The 12,337-nt window shown below is 41.7% G+C and overlaps 1 protein-coding gene across 1 annotated transcript in view; it reads left to right on the top strand.

The window, feature by feature from the left end:
- The first annotated feature begins 2,642 nt into the window (after window positions 1-2,642).
- Window positions 2,643-12,337, top strand: part of agps (alkylglycerone phosphate synthase) — a 56,248-nt gene continuing 46,553 nt past the window's right edge. Inside the window, exon 1 of the mRNA XM_042336352.1 lies at window positions 2,643-2,779. Within this exon, the coding sequence (XP_042192286.1) occupies window positions 2,643-2,779 (137 nt within the window). The remainder of the gene's footprint in view (window positions 2,780-12,337) is intronic.

Raw genomic sequence — 12,337 nt, 5'->3', positions numbered from 1 at the left:
TATTTTCAGAAATTTAGTATTCATAGAGTATGAATGGTTATGTGAATCATTGATGAGATTGTTTCTAGGAATCAACTCAAAATACTAATTTATGAGGACAGAATTGGACTTGTTCTCAATAAAAGAAAGAAGATTGAGAGGGGTCATGAACAAGCATTACAATGTTGAAAGCTATGGAAGCTGTAGATGTCAGTAGATTATTTAACTTAAATTCTGATCACAAACTGGAGCACATAAGCACAATATTGGCAAGCACCACACAGGTTTAGAGATTTTAAAAATAGAAGGTATGTGTAATTGACTACCATCAAAGTTAGTAGTAATTTTAGATAACTTTAGATAGAGTAATATGTAGATTAATTATTTTAATGAAGACTGGAAAGGATATCTGGCTATGAGACAATTTACAGGTCCTAAGATTACCATAGGCATAGATCAATTAAGCTATGGAGCACCGGTTAATCAAAATAATATCATCTGAAGCATGCAAAAGCATGAATAATGTTAGATCAATATCTTGCCTGTTTAAACAAGGAGTCGTTTTGGAAATGTCAACTGTTTTTATTTAAGGAGGTTAAATAATTCAGAAGAACCCATGACAGCGCAAAACCGGGTTAATACAGGTTTACTTTCTGTATTCCGTATACCTCTACAAGTTGCTTCTCAAATGTCCCTTTTCGATACTCAAGAGGCCAAGATTATCCAGTCATTCATCATATCTGATCCTCTGCATTAACCGCTGTCTGGATTTCCCTTTTACACCACAACACCATTTCACTACTGTAACTTACCCTGGAGTATTCACCAAATACTTCCCTGCACCTGCACTCCAGGAATTCTAGGTGAGGCAGTGCCTTACTTGTCTAACCTGATGAGCTGCCACTGGCTAAAGGACAGTAACTTCATAAGATTAGCGCATAAAGCACCTTTCAAGTAGGATAATGTCTTGGAATACTTTACAGTGATAGGGTTGGGCACTGAGTGAGGGAAGGGGGGGGGAACTTAAACATGGATACAGGTCATGCATCTTTAAATCTATCCAACTTTCTGTGATGTAGAACTGAAATATTTATCAGCAAAATACATAAGTGGTAGTTAGTACCAAAAGCGATCTGATCAAAAGACTGACCGTAACTTTTGATCAGTGCTCCACTAACAATGTATCACTAACAGCGTAGCATTATATTGGGAGCTACAAAAAGCCAGGTAAAAATATTTAGCACTTTTAACGGTTAAATATTAGTGCAATGCTGTTAAAATACACCTTTCTGTACACATTTCACAGACATGAATTAATTTTCCGCGGCATTGTTAACCAACGGCAGTGTACGTACGCTTTTAACAAATAAACTGTACTGAGTATCTCATCCGTACATATCCCTCTATTCCTAGTTCGTGTTGGGGTCTATGTTCATAAGGCGTCTCCTGCCTTCTATACCTCGCAAACTGGTCGCGCTCCACACATGAGCCCAGATGGAAGAGGTCGGAGGGGAATACTCGCCGACTCACTTCTATTGCCATTGGATATCCGGCACAAACACCTTCCAGCATTGGCCACCGGATGCAGTCAGAAGCAGGACTGTTGCACGCAATTTTTTTTAAGATAGAACATGGGCGCATCAAATGGACTCCGATCTTTATATATTTCTGATACAGTACTCTTTTCTTGTGATTGAATTTGTGGTGCAAACATAGCCACGGGGTTCTACTTCGTCCTCACCGTCAACAGTACAAATACAACCGTTCAGTGCAAACTTCTGCGGTGGGGGTTGAAGATGGTCCAAAGCGTTCAATGGACCTTAGATTAAAAATACACGACCTCTTGCAATGTACAAGGAGCGAAAAGCAAAACAACCCCTAAATGAGTTGTCGGCACCTCAGAAGGAAGGAACGTTAGGATCAAAAAAAAAGAGAGACGACCGGTGGAAAAAAAAAGGGAATTATGTATGGGTTCGGGGGAAATATTACTGAGAGAACGGTGGGTCGCGATTTATTGAGGGAGTTGATAAGATTAAAATTAAATGCGGATTAAAACGCAATTGGCTGCCGCGCTTCGCCCGCAAAATGCACAGTCACTCCACTTCACAGTACGTTCTGTGAAGCGCTTCCGAGACGCCTCGAGGACGTGATGAGGCGCTGTATCAAACGCAAGGACCATTATTATTATAATTAATTATTATTATAATTAATAATAATAAAAGTACCCGGACTTTTAGACTGAGCAAGGAACGGCCACCACCACCACAACAACAACAACAACAACAACAAAATACGTTACCGGGCATATTAGAAGGGAGGGAAGGAAGGAAGGAAGGGTAGAAGCCGTGATACGGCGGTGTATCAAATGCAAGGATTATAAAGCAAGGAACAAAATGAGAGGCCAATTGATGGGAGGCACTCCCCTCCGGTTTGAGGCGAGCGCGGCCCGCGGGCCACCCGCCCGGGGCCGAGCCACCTCATCGCTCGCCTCACCTGCGCCTGTGGCGGTTGAGCGCGCGCCGCTCGCCCCGCGCCGCCCCGCCCCGCGCCGCGCGGTGCCTGCCGGTCCCCCTCCCTCTCTCCCTCTCCCACCCCCCCCTCCCCCTGACCTCTGACCCCCACCCCCCCCTCCACACGGCTTCCGACAGCCACAACACGGAAGAATGGCGTCAGAGGAGCGCGAGCTCCGCGCTCGCCAACGGCTGCGGGTGATCGCGAGGCACCTGCGGCGGCCCGAGCTCGAGCTGAGCCCCAGCCAGTGCCGCGCCGCGCACAGCTCCGGCACCATCCCCCGGCGGAGGTGAGTCTCGCACGGACCGACAGTTTGAATGGGCGCCTGAGGAGCCGGGACTGGACTGGACTGGACAGGACAGGGCAGGACCGGGTTATCATGTCGGGGAGACAGTCACTCACCGAGGACCCCCTCCGCTCCCGAGGGATTTCGCGTGGCGACCACCGACAACCCCCCCACACACACACCCCACACACACACCCCACTCCCCTCACCGGGGAGGGAGAGGGAGAGGGGAAGCACACGGCAGGCCCGGAGCCGGTGCCTTTGGGTTCAGTTCAAAGAAGAGTTCCTCTCCCCCCCTCATGGTGCGTTCTTGGGAAGTGAAGGTGGAGAGGGAAGAAGGGGGAGATAGGTGGACGATGGGAGGGAGGGAGCGAGAGAGAGGGAGAGGGAGGGAGGGAGGGAGGGAGGGGAGGAAGAGAGGGAGGGGAGGAAGAGAGGGAGGGGATGGGGAATTTAGGAGAGGAGAGAAGTTCGAAAGTGCCGGCGGGGCTCAGTGTGGGCAGTCCCCCCCCCACCCCCTGGTAACCTATATTTCGCTCTGCACCCCATCATGTCCAAACGCGATCTTCTCATATTAATGCACACACACACAGACAGAGAGAGAGAGAGAGTGAGAGGAAGAGGGAAGAGGGTTGGAGTGCGGCACTCGCTGCAGCAGCTCTGGGAGTAACCGGAAAGGTCGGAAAACCGTTCCGCAATCCTCTCTCTCTCTCTCTCTCTCTTTCCCTCTCCATCGCTCTCTCTGTGTGTGTGTGTGTGTGTGTCTCTCTCTCCCTCTCTCACGACTGAGCCGTTCCAAGAAAGTACAGAACGAGATTCAGTCGTGTTTTCTGAAATAATCGCCTGTCCATTTGCCGGGGTTTAAAGACACAGCGTTGCTTTGAGCTGCAACGCCCCGAGCTCAAGATAATAATAATGATAATAATAATAATCCTTGCATTTGATATAGCGCTTTTCACGTCGGGAGGACGTCCCAAAGCGCTTCACAGAACACACTGTAAAGTGAATTGACTGTATAGTTGTGGGTGAAGGAGGCAGTTAATTGTGTACAAACCAGTGCCATCTAGTGCAGCGTTGTGCTGGTGATGGGGATAGGATGGGGTGACTGGTGGTCTGATTTCTCTCCAGCCTACGTGCGTAACTTCCCCCCCCCCCCCCACCCCCTACCCTTTTCAATATCGCACTGTGACATCCAGTGGCACAATCTCTTTGGGGGCTTTGTTTTCTTCTAACAAAAAACAATGGGACAGTGCTCGGTGCATTCAGCAGTTGACTTATGCTCCACGCCCACAACTGCAGTGTTTTTTTTTCACGTACTGTGTGTCGTGCACTATACATCCACTGCCCCCGGAGAATGAGTGAGAGTCACTTTGTTAAGCTCAACGACTGGGGTCGGATGTAAGAGACGACTGAGTGCAGCATTTCAAAATTCTTGCAAGCACACACACACACAAAAAAAAAACGTTCGTAAAAGATCTTTCACTTCAGATTAGCCAAATCACAAGCGTGAAGGTTGAGCTGCTTACAACCCTAATCTGAATCCTGTGATGAAGTTGAACCTTGCAAACTGCCATGTAACCGGTGTACCTCATATTGCACGGACGCTCTCTCCATTCTTCATCTGCACAAAACTGCAAATTCCAATCCCGATATTACTTATTGTGATGGATTATGTGGTCTACAAGCAGAAGAGGCAAAGGTCATCATTCCATCTCGCCCCTCACACTGTAAAATCCGGAATGGGGGAAAATGGATTGAATTTGTGTATCTGTGCATGCAATAGAAAATTATGCACCATCTGCTGAGTCTTGCAAGGCAGTAACATGTTTTAGGATTAAGGTAATTTCGATTGTGCAAGGCTAACTTCCTGAATTATTACATCATTTTAATTCCTCAATGTGATTTTTTTATTAAAGTAGCATAGGAGCCTTTGTGTACTTGGGAGGGAGGCTACAGTAAATGTAATTTTGATGCCAGAGTTGGTGTCAACACCTCTGGGCTTGGGAGGGTACCCATTTCAGATGCTATCCACCAATCCCTAATGGATGTTGTGAATGTGTGAGGATGAGGTCATATTCGGTTGTGATACCCACCATGGTTGAATTGCCTGCCTTTGGGAGGGGATACAAATGGAGAAAAAGCCCCTCCCCCCCCGTAATTTAATCCAGAATAAAATTTGAGCAGTTTGTAACTGTGAAACTGTGATACGAGTCCGCGATTATATTATGGCCTGAATGTCTTTCTGGAGTCCATATCTAATGTCTCATGAAATTGTGGAATCCTTTTGTAGTATGGTTCCCCTGGAGCTGGCAACTCTCCAGTACCTCAGTCATTCTAAATGCATGAGCCCAGATATTGAATGACAGCAGGCTGTTCAACAGTGGATTGTATACCTTCACTATTGGCACTTTACTATAATTTCAACTAAGTTGATGTACAGTGCTAGATTATACCAAGATTTCCCAATAAATCTGCAAGAGTTCTCAGTGTGGGCAAGTCTCACAACGCTAAATTGTCCATAATTTGGCAGATCCTCAGAGAGGCCTTTTGAATGTTGATGTGAGACACAAAATTATTATTATTACTATTATTAAATTAAAATACCATATTGGTCCAGTAGGCGGTATTGTTTTGGCAATTGTTAAGGCATTTGCTGGGACTGTATGGCCACTGAACTTAGGATTTCATTTTTGCTGTGGTGGACGTGGAGTGCTTGATTCTGATGGTTTGTCTACAGTGTGGAAATGTGTTCAATACCCAGTAATTCACCCCCGGCTTCAATTTTCCCGAAATTGTCAATGTGAAAATTCTGTTTCCTATATGTTGCTCCTGTGGCTTTTACTGGGTAAAGCGTCCATTATTACTGAATTATAGGATACATTGTGCCATCTATTTTCTCTTCTCTTACTTGAAGGTAGTGACATAGTCTGTGGTATAAGTTTGTGGCCACTGGGAAACCTCTGCTGTTTCATCCAAGCAACCATTCTTCCTATGGGAGCCTTTTCTGATCATTTGCAAGACTAAATTACTGTGGCTAGGCACTGTACCATACTGTACCATTATTATAAATTGAACATAAGTACTGTTCCATAAGTGGAACAGAAAGATATATCATAAAAATCAAATGTATGTGAGACTTGAGAGAGTTCAATACTTTAAAAGTAAATGTATTTCTCCATATATTCGCATTTAATTTACCAAAACAAATGTTCTATGCATTGTGTAGTAGACAGCTGTTTCTCTTAACACTGGTTTTCTATGTCAGCAAGACTTCCCAGTCTGCCATATGCATATAGTTATTTCCTTCCAACTATCAGTTTCAATGCTGAATTAATATTTGATTAGTTTGAATTATTAATTTATCTGAACAGGGGTCTTTCCCACACAATTCAACATCCCACTATACAATGTATTATTCAGAACTTAGGGAGCAAATTATTTTGAAATTTGTAATCTAATTCCAAGGTTCATAACAAGAGATTTTCAACCTTGAGTGTTCCTCAAACGTAAGATTACAGAATTATACATTCAGTATTTAACAATTCAAGCCTTATTGAGTCTGGACCTTATGACTCCAATCCTGCGGAGGGTAGCGATTTTTATTTGTGGCAGTAATAATAATAATCCTTGCTTTTGATATTACGATTGAGACATCTCAAAGCATTTCACAGAATATATTGTAAAATGCATTCACTGGGTATTTTATGGGCGAGGCAAAGTAAGGGTGATTGTTTCTGTGTATTTTAAGATGTTGAGCATGCATTATAAACGTGGCAAGTTTCCTTACTCCACACGTCTATGTTTACCTAGCAGTAAGTAGGAATCCGGTCGTTAGTCGATTGGAGGATCGCTTTTCTGGGGGTAATAAATCCTTCAAAAAAATAAAATAAATTGGTCACTCAATCCATGACTGTTTGTAGGACACTGCTGTGCACAATTAGCTGCTGCATTTCGCCCACAAAATATACAGTCAATTCCTTTACAGCATATTCTGTGAAGTACTTTGAGACGTATCGAAGACATGATAAGGCGCTATATCAAATGCAAGGCTTATTATAAATTGGCATTTTTATGGCCCAGAGAAGCATAACTTTTTGTAATCTTCATTCCTAATTCACCATAGTCAATTGATAGGAGAGTATTTGTGTGTGTGTGTGTGCACGGGTGCGCGCGACACACTTGTTTAATAATTGTAAATGCATTGTCTGAATTTTACACAGAAATTTCTCTGGGTCAATACCTTTTAGAGATGTTGGTAGGATGGGGTTAAGATGAAGGAATATCCCATGCTAAACTGAAAAGGTTGGTAAATTTATCGATTAGCAGAGAATACTGCCTGTGATCATGTTCCACAGCATCTGTAAATAAACAGATTATTTCCTCATCGAAATTCACCACTAAAAAGCTCAGGTGATAGCAGTTGGCTACTCATTGCTTGTAAGATGTTGCTGGTGCATGTTAGCTACTGTATTTGCCTACATAACACCAAACAGTTTTTTGATCAAAATGTGGTTTTAACCTCAATAGTCATTAGTACCAAAGTATTCTAATCTAATCCCTGTTCTGAAAAGTTTCTTCCAATGTCTACTTTAACGCTTCAAGTGACTCAAATCCTTAGTCCAAAGATACTTTAATGATCATGACATTTCAGCTCGCTAACACTGCTGGATGTCATAAATAATTTCAGTCAATTCTCAGATCATGTTATCGTCCCTTAAGTCGATCACAATTAGCTTTATTAATTTGGGTAGGGTATTCTTAAACCAACATCGAGGTAGGCTGTTAAACCACAGTAAATAAATGCTTTTCTCCATTACACGCATTTCAATTTGAATCTATTGTAATTGTGAAGGTTCCTTTTTGCTGTTCAGTATTCTGTACTGCGCCTGTACTGTCATAAGTAATTATGATCTCATTGAGGTGAAGATCATTTGTACTAAAGGAAGTTGAATGTAGAGCTCCTACCTATTCATAATAGAAATTGTGGTAATTAATCCTAAGGGTGTATTTATTGCATATAAATTTTAATAAATAATAAATTAAATTAAATTTGAAGTTGTAGTGTAAATCAGGTTGCTATCCTATCTTGTTAGTGAGATTTTCTTGCCTGGAGTTGCATAGTCAATGTTGATTACATTTGTAGTATTTTATAGCAGTGATGCATGTCATATGTTGCCACTTGAGCCTTTTGCTTTGTTTACTGTGGAAAGATAACGTTCTTAAACTATATTTGAGCCACTTTTTAAAATTGTAGCGTGAAGACTAATCAACTTTACATGACTGTGTAGCAAATGTTAAAGGTTAAAATAAACGTATTAATCTCCGAATTCAGAGGAATTGCAATGCGAACTGGTGCTGCAGTAGCACTCCGTTGACAAAATACAAACCTCTGCATTCTGGCATTTTTAATTTCTTATTCTGCCCACAACCTTTTCCTTCTTGACATAGTTTAATGCTCACACCTTTACATTTCAGACACATCCATTAAACCCAGGTTGATTGTTATATTTGGTTGAGTGGAATACGGTTTTGCCCTGTAGGATTAGTATTCTCTCTGTATAGGGAGGAAACTGTCAAGGTATAGGCTGTTTTGGAATTGATCTTGCAATAATTGAGCGTGGTAGGAGCCATAATTGGAACTGAAAAATTATTGGAGCCAAACACCTTATAAGATATAATTTGGATACTGGGGTTTAAGAAAGATACATGCTGGGAGCTGCCCATCTTGTTTTTTTAAATGGAATGAACTTGAGAATCCAATAAACAACAACAACAAAATTACATTTGTATAGCGCCTTTCACGTCGGGAGGAGTCCCAAGGCCCTGGACATAAAAGCTAAAAGAGACAATGGACTACTCAACTACAAAGAATATGATCTATGCACCGTTTTCATCATTTTGTGGAATCTTCAGTTTTATTTGACCAATAAATCAACTTTGCTTAAGCATGGAAGTAAGATCCAGCTATGTTTAGAATCATTTTTGTGCTCTGCACTGTTTCCATGCTCAGTATTTTGACAGTTCCACTAAGAATAGGTCTCAGTTAGTTAGTTAATACTGTAGATAGGAGTTCTAGGAGTGACTTATTTTAAGGATCTGATAAAAAAGCAACACTTCAGGAGAAATACAGTGTTTCCGAAGTAATAGTCTTAGTAAATAGTAAAATAGTAAAAGTCTTCCTCAGGGCCGTAATATAAACTGCAGCTTTTAATAGCATTTTGAAAGAAGAACGGAAAGATGCACGTCATTATAAATGTCAAAATCTCGGGTAGTATTGTTTTTTACACGTTGGGCACGTGTGCTTTGTTTCCTGAATACATTGTTCAAGTTCAAGCAAAGTAGTATACATTGTAGTGCATTTGTGTTAGTTCTGACATTTCCATTTCTGCATGTACCTCTCCCTTTTTGACTAATATTTGGAACGATCCCCCCCCCCCCCCCACCACCACCATTTCAATTGGTGCTTCTTGGGAAGGGAATGTGGTGGGTATTGCTTGCTTTCCTTGCAGCTTATTGATTTGTTGATGTCTTCGAGGTGACCTATCTATATGGGCTGATCTTACCAGTGGGCTATTGTCTCTTTAGCATTCATGAGATCTAATTCATAAGGAAAATCAGTACTTGCCTTTAGCATTCTAACATTTACTTGGGGGTTTACTAAAAATACATTTTGGTCAATTTGTGGCCACTGTTTATTGCTGCCTAGATACCAGGAATGTAATAAAACCATTAACTGCTCAGGAGCTGCCTTTTTAAAGCTCTATATTCCAATGAAATCCAGTCCTGTACATCTTGGCATATTGGGAGGAATGCAGCTGTGCTCATCATGGGATTGTTGCTGCTTGGTTTTGCTTTGGTATATTGTATGAACCCCACTATTCTAAAACATTATATAGTGTACCCCAAGACTCACAAACTCTTTGCCTCCTCCTGCCAACATTTTAAAGCCTCAATTCTCCATGTATCGGCAAATCTTGATAATTATTTTTTAAAATCCAATTGGTATTACGATGCACTCAAGAAAAGGAGTTTTTCCCCTTGAACCCCTGACTCTGCTTAAATTCACAACTGGTGAGGAATTGATGATGGATTTGGTAGTTTCCCATGGCTTCATCTGCCTTGCCACCATGACTGCAAGAGAATGCTGGTTGCAATGGTTTGAACTATAAAACACCAGATAAACTGAAGTGCTGAATTGTATGAGAATACTATAAATTGGTACAGATATCAGTAGTATTTGAGACTGGTGTTGTGCTAAAATCTGTGCAGATCAAAGATTCAGTATGGCCTTCAATTTGTTTTCTGCTCATTAATGGGCCATTTTCATGTGTAAGTGAATGTTGTTCAAATTTTACTCACTTCAGCTGCTCAATTAGCCATTTAATTAAACTCCCAACTGGCTCAGTCAATGATCCGTGATATCTAATTATTGATCACTCAAACAATTTTTCCAGTATTACTTGGGGAATAGTTCATAACTAACCTGGTTTATCAGGAGGTCATAATGATCTGGAAGTAGTAGTTGATTGTCTGTTAATATTCAATGTAATAGAGTGCTTGTTCACTGTATTACAAAGGTTTTGTGCAGACCAATTTAGGAGACAAAATAACTTTTGTTATCTTTGTCGTTTCAAAACATGCCAGATTTTGTTGCGGTTTCATTGGTGTTTCAAGGTAGATTCATAATAGGATGAAGGGAACTGAAAATGAACTGGAATGATAATTCTGTAAAAATAACCTACTTGTGAACATTTTATTGAAAAACATTATGAATTTAGTGTACACAAAGAGATGTACATGTGTAAATATTTAGGAAATGGTGAAATGTCACATTATTGCCTTCAGTATAAATGGTGCTATTTACTCTAAAGTCTGTTTGATGCAGTGCTTGCAGAACTCAAGCTCATAATGAATGTTGGCTGAGACTCCAGCACAGCTCTGGGAAAATGCTGCATTGTTGGAGGTTCTAACTTTGGATCGGATGTTAAATCAAGACATTACAATGTGATGAGGCAGCACATTACATTTGAATATTATATAGGTCCTGTTGAATGAATAGAGAGTGATGCAAATCAAAGCTTCTACATTACAGAAACAATTAAATGAATAAGCTCCATTGTAATCGAGGAGCTGGAGGGCCCCAAAACGGAATCTATCTGGTTAGAATTAAGGAACAAAAAAGGAACTGTTACGCTGGTAGGGGTATACTATAGACCACCAAATAGTGGGAAGGAAATAGATGAGCAGATCTGCAAGCAGATCTCAGACAGATGCAAGGCCAATAGAGTCGTGATAATGGGGGACTTTAATTATCCCAACATAGACTGGCAAAACAACAGCGCAAAGGGCAAGGAAGGGGAAATATTCCTCAAATGCATACAGGACAACTTTCTTGTTCAGTATGTTTTCAGCCCAAAGGAAGGAAGCAGTGCTAGATCTAGTTCTGGGGAATGAAGTAGGGCAAGTGGAGCAGGTTTCAGTGGGAGAGCACCTGGGCAATAGTGATCATAACATCATTAGATTCAGAGTGCATATGGAAAGAGACAAGGAACCATCTAAGGTGAAGATATTCAACTGGAAGAGTTGATGTAGTTTATATGGACTTTCAAAAGGCATTTGACAAAGTGCCACATAAAAGACTTGCAAGAAAGATAGAAGCCCATGGAATAAAAGGGAGAGTGGCAGCATGGATCCAGAACGGGCTGGGAGACAGAAAGCAGAGTTGTGGTGAATGGCTCCTTTTCTGACTGGAGGGAAGTGTACAGTGGCGTCCCCCAAGGATCGGTATTAGGACCACTCCTCTTCTTAATATACATAAATGATCTGGACTTGGATATAGCAAGCACCATTTCCAAGTTTCGGACGACACAAAGTTAGGTAGGGTAGTAAACAGCGAGAAGGTTAGTAGCCAACTTCAGAAAGACATAGACAGAATGGTAAAATGAGCAGACACATGGCAGATGAGTTTCAATGTGGAGAAATGTGAGGTAATGCATTTTGGTAGAAAGAATGAGGGGAGGCAATGTAGGAGGGTAATCCAATCTTAAGGGGGGTAAAAGAACAGAGAGACCTGGGGGTGCAGGTAAATGAATCCTTGAAGGCGGCAGGACAGGTAGATAAGGCTGTAAAAAGGGCATATGGGATACTAGGCTTTATAAATAGGGTCATAGAGTACAAGAGTCAGGAGGTTATGATTAACCTATATAAAACACTGGTTAGGCCTCAGTTGGAATATTGCGCCCAGTTCTGGGCACCGCACTATAGGACGGATGTTAAGGCATTGGAAAGGGCGCAGAGGAGATTTACGAGGATGGTACCAGGAATGAGGACCTTGATTATGAGGAAAGGCTGGAGAGGCTGGGATTATTCTCATTGGAGCAGAGAAGGTTATGAGGAGACCTAATAGAGGTTTTCAAAATCATGAGGGGATTTGATAGGTTAGAAAGGGAAAGACTGTTTCCACTGGTGGGTGTGTCGGTGACTCGAGGTCACAGATTCAAAATAGTCTCCAAAAGAAGCAGACGGGAGGTGAGAAGAAATTTTTTCACACAGCGAGTTGTT

This window comes from Callorhinchus milii, unplaced genomic scaffold, assembly GCF_018977255.1.
Source record: "Callorhinchus milii isolate IMCB2004 unplaced genomic scaffold, IMCB_Cmil_1.0 Scaffold6, whole genome shotgun sequence".
NCBI lineage: Eukaryota > Metazoa > Chordata > Chondrichthyes > Chimaeriformes > Callorhinchidae > Callorhinchus > Callorhinchus milii.
The sequence above is the reverse complement of the archived record's forward strand: the minus strand, read 5'-3'. Positions and strand labels throughout refer to the sequence as shown.